Here is a 16,817-nt window from a genome sequence, read left to right as displayed (position 1 = left end):
AAGGCAGAGTGACCCGTCCTGGGACAACTGAAAACTGCTCTTTCTCCAGAGAGGCAGCTGTCCTAGATGATGCTTATGTGGGCCAGACCTGGATTCCACCAATGGTTCATAAGTTCACATCCCTGTTTGGTAGGAGCCTCCAATTGGAGCCAGTCTGCCTGCTGCCACCATCCCAATGCATACAGTATAGTGGAGCGGTTTGCAGGGCCGTTGTATAGGGGAGAAAGGTGATGATAATTCTAGGGGCCCAGCGCCCAATAGGGCCCACAAAATAAATAAAAAATGATAATACAAACGTAGTCTAAGAAAAAAACTGGAAAAGACAGGGGCCCACTTTGGTATTCTGTACCCAGAATTCCTAGCAACGGCCCTGGTTTGAAGACAGGCAAACATTAATCATTAGAAAACAAGATTCTTCTAACCTCTTACATTGACCAGTCTAATCAGTCCTGCTACAGCCTGCTGCTATTACAACCTAGTCATGCAATCAATACACCGGGCAAATAAATATTATTGGAAAAATGCAATGAGGGCCTTAACAAACAATCCCACGGGAAAATCATGGTAGGCAAGTTTCTCAGAGACGTCAATCTTTCCACAGAACTGTCAAATAGAAACACACTCAACAAATGATAAATCCTTTCTGATAACAGCAAAACACACACAAACGCGCACACACACACACACACACACACACACACACACACACACATACAAAAAAATAAAAATCACAGATATGTCAGTGTGTGGGACATTTGGTGGCATTCTCAAGAAGTGAAACCTGTCTGGTTTACTTTGGAAACCACTGTAGACATGAGCTTTTTTTGCAGTCTTGTTACTTCCGTGCAGCCTCCCTTAAAGGGCAGCCAGCTCATCCCTTTGATGACTGACAGTGGGATTTGCGGTGATAATGTCTTCAGGTGCCAGAGGTTCGGGATTAAACATACTCCAATTTAAACAGCAAAGTTGCCATGGCGATGACCTTCAGTTTTAGCTCAGGTGGTGTACCCACGGAGAATACACTGACTGGTTTTATTGTCCAGAGACATTCCAATTGAGCGGGAGCTTTGGCCATGATTGTGCTTTCAAATCCTCCATCAAATTATAAACTCTGTCCTAGAATACGTCTGCTGGTGGAAAGTGCAGGTGACATTTCACGCAGGAGCCTTGCAGCGAAGAAATTGCACAGTGCACAAACAGTCCCACTTCAGGGAATCATGACCGTAACATTGTTGAACAGTCTGAATTGAACTATGAGCCCCAAAAGACAAACTTTAGACACCCCCACTTGCACCTCAGCTGCACCTTGACCCATTGACCCTCTATAAACCCTTCAAGTTTAGGCAAAACTTCCCCTCCTTTTGTAATTAAGAGCAAAAAGAAGCCTTTCAACAAAAGCTGATGAGGGCTGACGTGGGGCCGCTCTCTTGGCTGTCTGTGGACGTGAGCGTCCAGAACAGGCACAGGCACAGGCCAGGAGACTCACGGTTTGGGGTCAGTGGCTATCCCCCTCTGGGGCAGTCTGTTCACACTCTCACACCTGCCTGTCAAAGGAGAGAGCAGCAGGAAATCATCTGAGAGAACAAGGCAGAGGAAGAGAGTTTTCACATTTTTGAATAAAGTACAAACCCCAGCAGACGCTAATAAAACTGTACAATTATTATCAATATTGACTCGAGCCAGTCTCAGCAGGACCCATGAGGCGTGGTTGGTCAATATGAATAGCAACAGTTATAGATTTGACTGCATCCGCTGAAGACAAAAGTGTGACTAGACTGCCTCTCAGTGAGGGCAGTGTGAACTACAAGCAGCCACGCTGAGAGACAGATGCCATAAGCCCACACGCTCACTGAAGAATGCATATGGTGAATGTTAATCACATTTAGCTGAATTCACACAGAGCATAGCACAGTGCAGTATTCTGTATGTTGTTATAAGAGTTAAATGTGTTGTGAGCATCATGTTCATGTTGATTACATGTTTATTGCGAGGTCTGTATAGCCTTTACACCAGTGTGTCGAACTAAGCTGTAAAAACGGATTGTTATCAGTGTCTGCTCCAAGTATAATTATAACATATTAACACTGGTTAAGCGTGTGAGCAGCTGCTACATCCAGCTGCTGAATCCAGGTTTGCAAATACTGGGATTGTGTCAAGACACATGTAAATGAAGTGGCTTATGTAAATGATAGTATAAGAGCTCCATCTTCGGTAATATGCATGCAAACATATTCACAGGAGCAAATCAGACTCATGGCTTCAAACACAGCCGATGCTTTTTACTAGATTCACTTAATCTTAGTCCAGTCACATCTCACATAGAACTTCTCTTCATATTATTGCCAGATACTTCAAATAATTTAACATGTTCAGCTACTGAATACCTGCTTGCTCTATAACGCTCTCGCTTCTCGTCTCGTCTACCTCTATAGGACAGAGGAAAGAGAGAACCACATCACAGAATATCCCACTTTATTGAAAAGGAGATTATAAATTATGTTAAATCTGAATGGCTATATACAGAAATGTTATACATGACACCATCACACACATCATATGTAACATGGGAAAAATTGTAACATTTGGTATATATATATAAAACTATACATTTAATATATGTATATGACATGTACAATGCATGATATTATTTGTATGAGGCAGACATACTTTAATTTATGGAATTGTTCTAATTTCTAATAAGTGGTTTTATATTTCATTTTTACAAATTGTTTTTATTTATCTTTATTAAGTTATTTATAAATAAACCATTTTGAAACTGAAAGTCATAATAATTGATCAATGTAGTGATAAATTTGATCAATACATATCCATGATGATATCATCATGGGTATGTTTGGGTTGTGCCTGAGGTTGAGCTCCTTCTGGCTATCTAACTTGGATGGCCTATGTCTCCTATGTTTGTAAGAAAAGCATCACCGGGAGAGATCACACTCTCAGCAAATCAAGCAAATACGGTTGCTTTTGTCACACTTCTTGCCAGGAAATTAATTCTTGTTAATTGAAGAAGCCCTAATGCCCCAACACAAACACTGGCTTGAGGAAGTACTGGCCCATTTAAAGCTGGAAAAATGTAGGTACTCCTTTCAAGGCTGTACTAAGAAATTCTACAATGTGTGGCAGCCATTTATAGACTATTTCAATGAGGAACTCTCTATGCCTGCATAAGATAACCCTGACACTTAACCCCCCCCCCACACACACACACACTCCACGTTCTATGTTATAGTTGTGCTTTTTTTCTTTTGTGTTGTTTTTTTCCCTTCAGTTGGTGTGTGGTCATATCTGTACATAATAATTGTAATTCTGAATCTATTATTATTATTATTATTAACAATCTATGCCATTGAAAATTCAATAATAATATTTGAATATCATGGGTATGAAGATTGGTCACAGATCACAGCAAATCACAGATCCTCATCCACCACACAGTCTTAGTGTGCAGTATGCTGCCACATTTTGTGGTTTTCTTTCTATTGATTGTACTTTTGTGCCACACTACCAGCACCTCAGCTGTTCGCTGTGCACGGGTATTTTTTTTTTAATTTTATGAAGATTGGTCTTGTACTATATTTTTCTCAAGTGCACCACTGATTAATAATGATACAAGCAGACAAGAAGCATATAGGTCAAGGTATTTACTCTTAAACTGCTGCATCAGAATCCATAATATACATGATGAATTATATAGATTACATTAATTATAAAAACAATTCTCCCAACGGATCCACTTGCTCTTGATGCAGGTTGAAACATCCTCTCATGGTCTTCATGAAGTTTTCTTTTTAGCACTCAAAGAATTCACACAGATACAGTAATAAAAGGATTTATATAATTTGTATATACATGACATTATAATGAATTAGTCTGTACATTCAACATTCGCTCCATTGTTTGTTCAGCAGTAGAATATATTTCCCCACAATATAATACATACAATGGACAAAAGATGGAGAGTTATTTTTTTTAGTTTAAATTACATCTATATTTCAAATTGACAGAAAGACATGTACATAAAACAAGTAAAGAAATGCACATAATGTAGTTTCAGTGTACAGTTTATCTTAGATGTGTTAATACTTATATTACTTAATACTGTAACTTTACATCATATTTTTTTTCATATTTTTAATAAACATTATAACTAATGCGTATAAAGACTACAGTACAGGTTATGGATTTGATGTACAGTATGTTACAAAATGAGTTTCAAACAACAAAAACATAACACAATAGACATTTTTATACAGTATATATAGTAGCCTCCACTCCACATAATCGGCCATTCTGCAGTGAGGTGTGCTCTGTTAATAAACTCAGTAATTCTTTAAGTGACTTCAAGCACAGTGGATTAACCTCATCGGTGTAACGCACCTGGACACGTACAAGGCTTATGCGGATTTGGAGTGTGTGAGAAGTGTTTTCACACCACAGCTCAGCAGATGTGTGACTGACAGACTAATGACGTAATGACACACACCATATTTAGCAGTAACATCTGCTGCACCATGAGCTATACTGAAACAGTTAAGTGCATGCTAGTAAAAATAAAAAAAGACAACAGGTTCAGTTGGATTTAAATTGAAAGAAATAGTCTTTATCCTGTTGTTGTGTAATTAATAAGTGCATGCCGAATATCAAAGCAAGTTGGTGAAACGTTGGTGCACTTAAACAGCATCTCTTCCTCTTTAATGTCGGAAGCAAACAATAAATTATCTCTGCCTGTTATTTCAGCACTTCCCTTAGGATCCTACTTATTGGCTTAGTGAAATCCACTGAAAGTCACATCTACTTGAGTTGCTGCTTAATGGATTCCAATATGGTGCATCATAATCCACATAGTCACACCTAGCACCTCCAGCTCCGCTGTGTACAGTCACTCCAGTGACGTTGAGGTTTATGTTTAGATAGACACGGTGAACTGAAGAGGAGTGTGAGAAAGTAGAATAGTATGCAATGTTGAATTAGGCAGGGTTATTTGGCATTTTATTTGGAGTAAATGAGAATGGGAGTAGGCTAGTTGTAGTAACTGGTATTTGTGCGTTGGATACTTGTTGGTCCTTTGAAGTGGAGTCATGCATCTACTTGAATAAGCAGTGCAGGAACAGAGGCAGAAACAGCAGCAGATAGCTGAGTCCTGGCAGCCGGGCAGCGAGGCTTGTCACATTGCAGTCGTCACTGTAGCAGCAGTGAACTCTGACACCCGGTGCTCTGTAGCCCTGGCTGTTGGCCTGACTGCAGAAAGACTTGTAGGAGCACGACTTCATGACCCCACCTGACAAAACACAGAGAGAGAGAAGTCAGTTACATTGCTTTAAGCTGCTGTCCTACACAAACGATCAATATACATTTAAATAAACTTGTTCCTATAATAAAACTCCCCTTGCTGGCTGACTTATAAAGCTTTAGACTATAGTTTTTCATTGAAATTTTCAATTTTGTCAGAGGGTATGCAGTAAACGCATGGTGCATCTATTAAGTGTCATATGCAGACAGGGTGTTGATTATTATTAAGTATATTACAACTCCTGCCTTGTGCAGGTTCAAATTTGGAAAATGAGTTAACTTGATTTTGTAAGGAAGGATTGTCTTGGTGCCATGAACACATGGCATCCTAATTAAGGATATTGATCGAGTAGGAGTAGCAAAGCTCTTCATTCCCTTAAAAGCCTCAGACCCCCCGCCGACTGCGATGTGTCTCCAGACGGCAGTCTGTCCTCCATTAAACACACACATACAAACACACCCACACATACCGATGAAAATAGTTTTGTTTTTGATTTTTCGTGTACCTTTCTTGTTGGTAGAACAAAATGATAGGAAAGTAAAAGCAGTTAAAGAAAAGGCAACTACAGTACACCGTGACTGCTGGACTCACTGTCATGGCCAACCACCACAGCGCAGGCATCAGAGTAGCTGGGACAGGATTTGGAGCCTTGCCGGTTGCAGTCATCATTATTGGAGCCCATGCAGGTGTAACATCGCAGAGCCTCACCTGAACAAAACAGAACAGAGTTGACATAGTACTATAGCACAACCTACACACTGACTCAAACAGTATGTCATGGCATGAGGGCAGAGGACTGTCTGGGAAACATGCTGGAGTAGAAACATGGTTGTTATGGTGTCTAATTTAAACATTTAATTTAATACATGCATGATTTGATGTCAAATAAAACCAAGTGTTTTTCTTGCACTCATCTGTTGTAATTGCTGCAGTTGATGGGAAATTGTAATGATGCTAATGTGGGATTTGTCACCAAATATTTCACTGACTGTAAAAATGAAAGAAGGAAATGCTCTATGTCAGATGTCTTGACTTCTTTTTTCCAGCTAATGCTGCTAAAGTCACTGATGCTATTTTAGTCCTTTAAAGACCCACTTTTAGACTCTGGTGCAGGTGGGTCTTAAGACTTCCAGCTGCAGCTGTTCAGACATGCAAAAGTGCTGCAAAGTAACTCAAGTCCCATTTGTTATGAATTCAGAGCCCCGGCTCCTCTATAAAGACAGGAGGACGTACGGGTTTGATGGGCAGGTTCAGACAGGCATGGAAAATTCACATCAGGCTGGCTCTGATATGTGACGATGTTCCACAGGAGCAATGAGAGTAAAGTGAAGAGAGGGGACTAATGACTGTCTTTCTTTGCACAAATCTTGCCAAATAAGCAAAGAGTTAAACGGCTGCCCTCCCATTTAGAAACACATGTTTCTAACCTTCAGCTAAAGCTTGAATGCACTTCAGCACATAAAACACTTCAATGTCTTTCTAAAGCTCTCCAGAGGAAGCACTGGCTGACCTTTGAAATATCACTTCAGCGCTTCCTTTTGAAAACCTCTATCCGTCTCCTAAATTCTGAAATGGTCCTTCAGAAACTGCCTTTAATGCTGCTTCCTAAGAGGATCAAACAGAGCTGGACTTATAGGAATCACAGAAAGCTTCAAACATTCTGTACAGCAGCACATCTCTTGTTTTGGCCATCAAAATAAACTCCTTTAACCCAGGATGTGTCTTTTATCATTTAGTTATGGCAGCAAAACAAAAAAGTTGCACAGACACACAGTGATGTTTCTGTGTCGTTATAGATAAGAAAGGTGATTTTTGTTTTCGAATCGGACATGCAAATCAAGTCAAATCAAATTACTGAAATGTCTTTTTTGTCTGTTACTGATAAAATCAGGCTTTCACAGTGCCAACAACAGCTCTCGTTACAAACTGCTTTCTGTACGAGTTGTGGGTTGTTTGTGTGTTGACATGGCATGTAAACGTCCCTTGCTGTTTGAGGTTGACCCCAATCTATCCCCACACACAGCCGCTCTACACTCATGCACTGAGTATTAGCCTCCAGGCCTATTAAGAGATTAACTACTGGGACTGCATGCTAGTTACAGTTTGAAGGGAGGAAAAATGCAGAAGAATTACCAAGGAAATTAACTGCAATTACAAAACTTGGCATAAATAGTGTCGTCTTATTAGAGTTATATATAAAAAAAACAACTCCAGGCATTTTCTGAGAAATAAAGAACTGTGGCATTGCTTTGTCTAACATTTCCTGATATATGAAAGCACACAGGTTTTGACTCAAAAATGTCACACTTCTCACGAAAAGGCTGCAACACAACGAGGCAATAAGTGTTAACCATCCCAGGGAATCCAAGAGTGGCAAGGGCGAGGGAACCGCAGGGGAGGAGACGCCGGCCAACTTCAGATGACAGTTGGACCGAGGGTTGAGCAGTGAAGGGCAACGAGGAGGAGGAGGAGGAGGAGGAGAGGACATAGAGAAAATAAAAGAAGAAGAGTCATAGATGTAGTCCTTACTGTTGGCTGTGAGGAGGATGAGGGAAAACAGGAGCAGCAGACAGGACTGGACAGCTCTCATGGTGCCGCTGGTCCTCGGTCGTCCTTATCACACAATGAAAAGCAGGTTGTTTGCTCCTAAAGCCCCCTGACTTTAATCTGAACTATCAGATGAGCTAATATCCCCCCCTCCTGCACTGACCAGGAGATTACCAGCCCCTCCACTTGGGCCCACAGCTCTGCCCAGCGTCAGTAGTGTAGCTGCTTTACGGCCTGAGAGGGCAAAAGAGGCGTAGTAAGATTCACCCTGCACCTTTCACCTTACTACTGTCTTTCAGCCACACCCACTCCCAGTCTGACCGTCCCTGTCCCCGCCTGTCCCACCACTGACCACCTCCTTAGCTGATCTCTGAACTTACGTGGTCCTGCAAGTGTGATGATTTGATTGGTCTGTGTCTGTCAGCAATGTTTTATTGCTTTAAATGTACAGTAGACATGCCATTATGTAGTTGATGAATGTTGCAGGTACTTTAGTTGGACAGTTGAAAGGATTGCAGTGAATCATTTCATCTTTGGTTGTCAGCTGCCAAATGATGCTTTTATGACTATTTTTTTTCTTTGGTTCCTATAACTTCATTTGTGTGTGATGTAGCGCAGCAGCCCTGCCAGATGAAGCACTTCCTCCATGACACCACTCATTACATAAGAAATATGTTCTGTCCAATGGATATTTAATTGGAAATTATTTGAGAGCAATTGCTACGTCAAAATGGAAATGCTTTCAGTTTTTCTTTCATACTGGTCGGTGTGTGGGAATTGTTGGAAGTTCAATCATAACACTTACAGCAATTTGCAGTTCTGTCTGTGTCTTTTTCTCCCTCCCAATATACAGTATATATTACAAAACTGCAATTATGTTATTTCAAATTAGCATCTTTGTTTCCTCCAATACACAAATTGATTGATTGGAATACTGTCAAATAATCAACCACGTGTTAATGCCATTACATCTTGTAGTGCATTGTTTCACATCTAGAATTAGGGGCGAAGCGTGTTGTGTAGGTTATGAAGCAGAGAAAAGCCATAGTGCTGTATTGCCATCTTTTATTGCACTTTGTAAGCAGATGCTGTACAGTAGCTGTGCAGAGAAGTTATTCCTCAGTGTGACACAACGACCATTGCAGGACTAGGACATATCCATCCAAAATGAAATTACTCCCGGTCACAACTGAATACAGTCACGATTAGTTGGCTTTATATCAAAATAAAATCCAAAAAAATAAAGTCCCACGATTTCATCGAGAAAGCTATGACAAGTATGACAAATATCTACAAGGTTACATGAGGGAAGCGGACTGAAGATGACGGAATAACTATCAAAAATGCAGATACTTGGAGATTTCCTACATTATATACAAACATTAACATTACAAGTTCTCTCTCACATGCAGTAAGCTATTGTGATACTGTGTGTTCTCTTAGTGGTGTGTCAACATTTTATGAATGAAACTAACTCTCTTTCGTTCTCTTTTTCAAAGTCGACCTTTCTCTTGTATAAAGAGGGGACAACAACAGGAGTGGATAAACAGTCTTCTCCCTCAATGGCTGTCATGGCAACATCATTAAAGATAATTTAATCCACAAACAATGCTCTCACTTTCTCATTATCATACATACACACACACACACACACACACACACACCCATTCACTCAGGCGCACTCATTAGTGATATGGTACATTTTCTAAAATTTTAAACCAGAACCCTGATACAGTACGATACACTTACACATCAAAAATGTACAGAGTGATTAAGAGGAAGCCATTCCTGTGGATCCTTTATACACAAAGTCAGTAGGAAAGAAAATCCCAAGGCCACTTTGGCCTCAAATGTCCATCAGTCCTTCAAAGAGTGATAAATATTACTGATCTGCTTCATCTTTTCCAAGTAGTTCTTACACAAACTTCTTTCAGATTTGGCCTGGGGGTGGCGTGGCCGCTAGCTCCTCCCCATCTTGGCGATCAGCTCATCACAGATCTTTGTCAACTCCTCGATCTCTTTGTTCTGAAAAAAAAGGGGGGAAATCACACAAGTTGTTTGGCTACTTGCTCTCATGGATTATTTTTTCTTTACTTCTGATGTCAGATCTTGATACATCTCAACCCACTGACCTTTTGCTCCAAAGTGCGCTCCAGAGAGTCCACTTTCATCTGCTCCTTCCTCAGACTGGCCTGGTAGGCGGCCTGCTCCTGCTTGGCTTTGACTCGTACCTGAGCGATCTCTGAATTGGCCCTGTGTACAACACAAGTGATGCAATGAGAAGAGAGCCACGTCTTCCATAACTCCAACAAGTGTGAGGAGTCTTATGAAAGCAAAACCTGATATATGCAGAGAATATACAGAATTCATCTTCTTCTTTTTATCTTTTTTTTCCCTTTTTCTTTTTTTTTTAAAGAAAGGAGAGATATATCTGAACAGTGGAAAAGGTGGTAACGCACACCAATGGTTCTTTTGGGAGGTGCTGCTGATCACTGAAAGTGTAAACTGAAAAATAAATAAGTGTAGCACACTCTTGGCTCCACATGTAAGAATCTTTTAATATGAAAATGATATTTCAGCCCTGAGGCCTTCTTCAGATTTTTCTGAATCAAGGCCGAAACGTCATTTTCATATTCATATTTTCATAAAGATTCTTACATATGGAGCCAAGAGTGGGCTACACTTATCTACTTCCCATTCTATATCCAAACACTGCAACACAGTGAGGCTACGGTTATTACTGGGGTGATTTCACTGTATAGTTTTATCACACACATGCAATAAAGAAAGACCGCAGACTCACTTGTCGAGTTTCTCCTCGGCGTGAATCTTCAGTGCTTGGTAGCGCTGCTCCTCCTTACGGACTCTGGACAGATACTCCTGAGCACACTTCTTCAAAACCTCTTCATTCTGAACAGAGAGAGACATCGTTTAATTGCTCGCCGTAAGGCTGACAGGCTAAATTTTAGATGACTTACAAGGCCGGTCATGCCGAAAACACTCATTAGTTGTGAATTAGTTAGTGTACGTGCAGGGCGTATGTGTTGCAAGTCACCTTGCGGAAGCCCTCCAGCACGTCTTTCATCTTCTCGTAGCGTCTGAAGAGGTCAGCCAGAGATTTCTCCACAGAGTTGAGGTCAGCCAAGGCCTGGTCCTTCTCCATGATCAGCTGCTGGATGGTGTGGTGAGACAGAGACTTCTCCTTCTGGTCATCCTCTGATAGACACACAAACACACTGCAGATCAGATCATCATTCTGTACGCTCAAGTCTACTGTAATTGGCACATATAAGATCCAAACCAACACACACACACACACACACACACACACACACACACACACACACACACACACAAACACTTCATTTCTGATGATATAACAAAATGGATTTATGAACTGGTACAGTATGGCTTAACGGCATATTATTCTACCCTTAACCAGCTTATCATGCAAACAAAAACACTGGACAATGTGAAAATTAAAGACCTGCAAACCACAGGGACAGAGCTGGTTTCCTTTAAGCAGCATTTAAACCCTTCAGTATTCTATCACAAAGCTGCCACAGCATTTCACCCTCCTCCGAGCTTTCCCTTTCCTTTCTTATGACAAGCTTAGATGATCAACCCGCTTAAGTCACTAATTCTGCATGAATGACGCAACCCTGTACAGTAAGGACCAAGTGTCGTCGTGTATGTTTTTTTATTTATTAATTTAAATAAAAATGTTAAGGTTTTCACTGTGAATATTGACGGTTTTGATCATATTTGTACAATTTTGAGCAACTGAGAGATCATGTTAACGGGAGCACACTCGGAAATGCAAAAAGATTTTTTCCTTTTCACCCATTAACCCTCCTGCTGTCCTTCTGGTCTGTTCCCTTCCTCCATCCGTCCTTCTTTCTTTCATTTTTCTCTTCCTTCCTTCCTTCCTTCCTTCCTTCCTTCCTTCCTTCCTTCCTTCCTTCCTTCCTTCCTTCCTTCCTTCCTTCCTTCCTTCCTTCTTTTGATCCAACTGACCCTCCATCTTTCTTTCCTTCATTTTGCCCTTCCTTCTTTCCTCCCTTCTTCCTTCCTAGAACGAATCTGTTCCCTCCCTCCATCTTTCTTTCCTTCCCTTTTCCCTTCCTTCTTTCCACAATCCTTTTTCCCTCCCTCCCTTCCTTTCTTCCTTCCTTTTTGACCCAATCTGTTCCCTCCCTCCATCTATCTTTCCTTCCTTCTTTCCTCCCATCTTTCTCGTTGTCCTTCCTTCCTTCCTTCCTTCTTTCCCTTTGTCCTTCCTGTCTTCCTTCTTTCTTTGACCCAGGTGGACAACAGGAGGGTTAAAAAAGACATTATCTCAACATACGAGATGAAATGTAACAGAATGGACTAACAAATGTCACTGGATGAGATGAGGAAAATGAGCACAGCAGCTCCTTCTCTTTGACGGACGGATGGAGAGATGTGAGCTGACACAAAGAAGTGAAGGACAAGTCCTCGTTACTCACCTGGCATGCCTGTCAGTGTTATCAAACAGTAAGGGGCAAAGATGGGAGCAGAACAGAAAAGAAGGGACTGTGTTAAGTCAAGCTGGGAGGGCAAGACACGTGAGAGAGCTGAGTGTTAAGACACGAGCAGAGACAGATTGTTCTCTTTTTTTTGTGACAGTGCTTAGATGAGAATAGAAAATGAAATTAGACAGCAGCGAAAAATCAAATTTTCAAGAATGTTCTCAGGTGGCGGTGAAAGCAGGTATAAAGCAGGGGAGTCAGCCTGCGGTGGAATTTAATGAGTCCAGAGAAGCTGAACACGAGTGGCCAGAGGTGAGCACCTCCCCCTCTACTGAAACCAGGATTCACTTCACATCAGTCAAATATGAAAGCAAGCAAACGGCAAAGCTAGCTTGTGTCAGAGGATAAAAGATATTTGGCTCTTAAAATAAGTGGCAAATGGATTGGGACACGCAGAGACTTCACTGTATATAGTTTAACTCAGTTTGCAAATAAGCAAGTGCAGCAAAAAGTCGTGACAGAGGTTGGGGGCCAAAAAGTAGAAAGAAAATCATGTGCATTGAAAAGAGCGTGGTTGAAGAAATCTGTAAGCACCACTTTTGATCTTGGAAGCAACTAGATGTTAAAGTTGAACTCACCGATCATCTGTGCAATTGTCTTCTCGTATTCTGCAACAATTCTCCTATGGATGAGAGATTGTACATCATCAGTATGGAGGGATTTTTATGAGTACAAAAATACATATTATAAAAACAATCATATGTCATTGCTATCACCGGTGAATGGAGACATCAGTGTGTTTGCTCATTGAAAATATGTCTAAATTAATACGTAGCTGGAATTGGGTGGATATTAGTCAGTTACTGTAGCTGTGGTGTTGTGCTTTTGGTCATATTAACATTAAAAAAGTCCATGATCTGTGAAATTGCCTCTAATCTGTATTTTATTTTTTGATCTGCTCTGTGTTGTTAGAATTCCCCAAACCCTTCAAGCCAAGGACCAGCGAGGCCCAATGAGAAGCCTTGTTTTGGGAAAAGCGGGTTGCCAGAGGTAAGAGGATTGATTAGCCATGTCTCCCCCTTAGCCTCTTAGCCCCTCCTTATCCTGAGCCCAATCAGTCAAATGAAGTAAGCTCTGTCTTATCCACACAAACTGAGCTGTGGCCAGCTGGACCCACACCCACCACCTGCTGATAGAGAACATGGTCTCAGTGCTGCATCTCTCTCCTTGAGCCCCCATTAGCTAAAAAGGCCATTTGTCAGACATAGATGGATCACCTGCAGATGTTAATGTCAGTTTAGTATCAGTTTTGAGCTGTTGTCGGTCGGACAGTTAGTACCATATGATCCAACAACAGCAACTCAAAGCCTCTTTACAATATCCTCCCATAAAGGTTGATCTTTTTAACACTAAAACTCATTAAAAATGTAAAAAAAAAATAGAAGACATCAACTGTGTCTATTTCTCTGTTCTCCACCATTAACTCTCATGCAGATAATAAGATGGACTTCTTTGAATGGCTCAAGCACCTTGCGTGGCTTTTTTGTCAGTTTAAGCATGATAAACCAATTGACGGGTTAAATGGCGATAAGCATCATGGCACAGAACCATTTAAAAGAAACACAGGAAGGTGTTAAATCCGTTCTGTTGTGTGTGTTTGTGTACGGGCGTGACCTCGCTGTGATGTAAAAGGCCACAGCTCAAGGTGCTACCTCTCACCTCATCTCCACCACTTCCTGTCGGCTGTCCTCATACTTCCTCTGCCACTCCAGCACCTCTTTCTCCTTGGAAACAATCTGTTGAGGGTGAGAAAATCATCACGTCAAGTGTGAACTAACTATACAAGTTCAATTATATATATATAGTATCTATGAACATTTCTAGGCCTACCTCTTCTCGTGCGATTCCCAGTGAGTGGTCCAGTTCTCTGGGCAGGTGGGGACTCTCGCCGTCCATGTAGCCGGAGTTGGTGGTGGTGGTCCTGGCGTACAGGGAGCTCTTGGACACGGCATTGTCAACCGGAGATGATAGATCTCTGTGCTGCTTCGAGGAAGCAAAGGAGAGCAGGGAGAGGAGAGGAAACATGACCGTTTACAAAACAGACTGAGCTAGCGACGGGACACCCTCACCCTCAAGCCCACACGCACATTCTCAACAGGATTCCTAATCCAAACCACAAGGCAGCATCAAGCTATATTAAAATATACCACACGGCAAAATCAATATGTAAATGAGGCAAGGGTAGTGATGGTCCTGAAGACTTGGTCAGCCGCCACATGATTGGATGAAACAGTCTTCATAGCCACAGTATTAGCCAAGTGATTGGCTGATGCTGCCCCCAGCTGAGCGGCCATGATCACCTGCTCATTGCAGTAGCTTGAGTATGATTGGGTCCAGGCAAGGCAGGGGGGGAGGAGGGCAGCAGCTGATACAGAGAGGGACTGCATCATATACAGGAGAGGGGGGGGGCAGGGTAGCAAACAGCATGGGGACAAGATGTTAGTCTCATGTTAAAGCATCCATACATACACCACTCTAAACCGGTCTTACCTGTCGGAGCTACAGTCATCATCAAAGTCTTATTACAGTTAACTATGGTGTGAGATGAACCAGAGAACTCACAGGATGTATCATTAGGAAGACTCTGATATGGTGTGAAAGCACTACTAACAAAAATGTACTATATATGCATGTGTTTGCACCTTGCCAATTCTCTACGGAAAACAGCTCCTCTCACCAAAAAAAAAAAAAAAAAAGGATCAAAACCAATCCTCGCTCTGGTGCCATTTCCGGTCCCCTAAAATTCTAGTTTGTAAAGGATTTAGTCATCCTTGGGAGAAACGGATTACGGGAGGATTTAATGAAATGGTCGGGGCTCAGAGGAGACAAGCAGACCGAGATCCACTAATACGTGGAAAAGAGAGTGAAGTATTTGGTCGGTCTGGAGCAATAATTCTATTATTCCACCGCAGGTGAACGCTGGTCAAGTTCAGGTAACCATGGAGCTCTCAGATACTCTCAGGTTCTGACTGGGCTTACCTTCCCAGTTCAGTGAGGTTAAACAGGTTTCAGAGAAAATCCCAAATATGAGCAATGTTTAGGAAAAGCTACTCAATGTGAACACAACATATGCAAACTGAAGAAACAGGTGGTAGCAACAAGACGGACACTACTTCAAACACAAAAAGAACCCACTAGTATGTACATAAAGACTATAATACAGATACTACAGGTAGATCAGACAAAATTCCTCAGAGGCACAAAGTACAGCTATTGTAGGTCGGAGTAGAGAGACCTTAAGAAGAAACTGGGTTTCCCTGTATCTTGGACTTGGGCTCTACAGGAGCTAGAGGAAACAGTGCAGTCTGCAGATATTTGGGCATTTGTTTTGGCTTCGTGCTCCTGCAGGATGGTAAAGTGCTGAATTACTGCTCTTATTTCAGCGTCTTTATTTGGAGGGAATGAGCCCTATTAAACCATAATGGATGGTACAGAAATTGGGGATATTTATAATTATCTATATTTATTTATTTTGTATTTGAGGGCTGTGATTCTCTCACTCTTAACCAGGGTAGATGAGAACATCTTCAAAGCTCTAAAGCTAAAAGTCAGGACTTTAACACACAAAGTTATTTAAAATCCAGTGAGCACTGAGCCACAAACAATGAAAAATGTGTTTACAACCAAATTCTTGGACTGCACTGTAGTCGGATCAAGGTGTCCACACGTCACAGGGGTACTGTACAGTGTTCCTCTTACTTTGAATAAGGGCGAACCGTTGATATTCCACCTCCGAGTGCTGGGTTTCTTTAGTCGGGACTGTAAAATGTGCAGGACAGCAGCGTGAGACATGGAAGGAAAGAGGACTTGGGAAGCCTGCCTATTTCCCAACACTTATAAGGGCTCCGCCATGTCGCAAATGTAACGCTGTGTCCCTATTCCTTCAACCAGCAAATTCCCAACTTCTATCCAGAAGGAACACTGGCACCTACCTGATGTAGCTGTTTGTTAGTGCTGTTAGTCTGGGAGAAGGACCAAATCACAGGACACAAATGTGACTGGGATTTAGCATGATGATAGCAAAGCATCAACAAATACATCTGGGGGAGTTACAGCCATATAACTCCTGCTGACATTAAGTCTAGCGCGAGACATTCCCAGTCACATTCATGCTCATGTACGTCTCTCAAGAACAGACAACATGGATGTTGCCCAACATGCATAATTAAGGCAGGAGACTAAAAAGGCACAGCGTCATGTTCCCGAGGAAACCAACCTGGGAGAGCTTGCTGCTAGTCGGGGATGGGAGCTGAACGCATTAAAGGACAATTCCGGGCAAATTCAACTCGGGGGTGTATTTTCCTATCATTTTAGGTCTAAAAGAAGGAATCTGAAGATTTCCAGTTTAATTGCTCCTGTTTTGCGGTAGTTGTGTCTGTCCCCGCATCGCCATGGCAGCGATGAATGGG

The 16,817-nt window shown here is 41.7% G+C and overlaps 2 protein-coding genes across 4 annotated transcripts in view; both read right to left on the bottom strand.

The window, feature by feature from the left end:
- Positions 1 to 5,071: 5,071 nt before the first annotated feature.
- ly6pge (lymphocyte antigen 6 family member pge) lies at positions 5,072 to 8,034 on the bottom strand. The gene is made up of 3 exons (XM_085799036.1): positions 7,838 to 8,034; positions 5,900 to 6,016; positions 5,072 to 5,296 (listed from the first exon to the last, which is right to left on the bottom strand). Exons 1-3 carry the CDS (start codon positions 7,896 to 7,898, stop codon positions 5,103 to 5,105), a joined length of 372 nt encoding a protein of 123 aa, XP_085655162.1. The 5' UTR covers positions 7,899 to 8,034; the 3' UTR covers positions 5,072 to 5,102.
- Positions 8,035 to 8,903: 869 nt separating this feature from the next.
- Positions 8,904 to 16,817, bottom strand: part of tacc2 (transforming, acidic coiled-coil containing protein 2) — a 53,524-nt gene continuing 45,610 nt past the window's right edge. For all 3 annotated transcript variants that reach the window (XM_085800769.1, XM_085800767.1, XM_085800768.1), the window contains 7 exons: positions 14,239 to 14,388; positions 14,068 to 14,144; positions 12,987 to 13,030; positions 10,911 to 11,071; positions 10,659 to 10,765; positions 9,988 to 10,108; positions 8,904 to 9,880 (listed from right to left, as the gene is read on the bottom strand). In XM_085800769.1, the coding sequence (XP_085656895.1) occupies positions 9,815 to 9,880; positions 9,988 to 10,108; positions 10,659 to 10,765; positions 10,911 to 11,071; positions 12,987 to 13,030; positions 14,068 to 14,144; positions 14,239 to 14,388 (726 nt within the window). In that variant the 3' untranslated portion in view covers positions 8,904 to 9,814. The remainder of the gene's footprint in view (positions 9,881 to 9,987; positions 10,109 to 10,658; positions 10,766 to 10,910; positions 11,072 to 12,986; positions 13,031 to 14,067; positions 14,145 to 14,238; positions 14,389 to 16,817) is intronic.

Source organism: Trachurus japonicus, chromosome 15, assembly GCF_045865225.1.
Source record: "Trachurus japonicus isolate A0001 chromosome 15, Traja_1.0".
NCBI lineage: Eukaryota > Metazoa > Chordata > Actinopteri > Carangiformes > Carangidae > Trachurus > Trachurus japonicus.
Note: the sequence above shows the minus strand (reverse complement) of the source record. Positions and strands in the feature narration are given on the sequence as shown.

Excerpts from the sequence above, each read along its gene's own strand:
- ly6pge (XM_085799036.1), bottom strand. The coding sequence starts at position 7,898 with ATGAGAGCTGTCCAGTCCTGTCTGCTGCTCCTGTTTTCCCTCATCCTC. Across the intron at positions 6,017-7,837 it reads CATCCTCCTCACAGCCAACA|GTGAGGCTCTGCGATGTTAC; the intron begins GTAAGGACTACA and ends TGTTTTGTTCAG. Across the intron at positions 5,297-5,899 it reads TGTGGTGGTTGGCCATGACA|GTGGGGTCATGAAGTCGTGC; the intron begins GTGAGTCCAGCA and ends GTGTTTTGTCAG.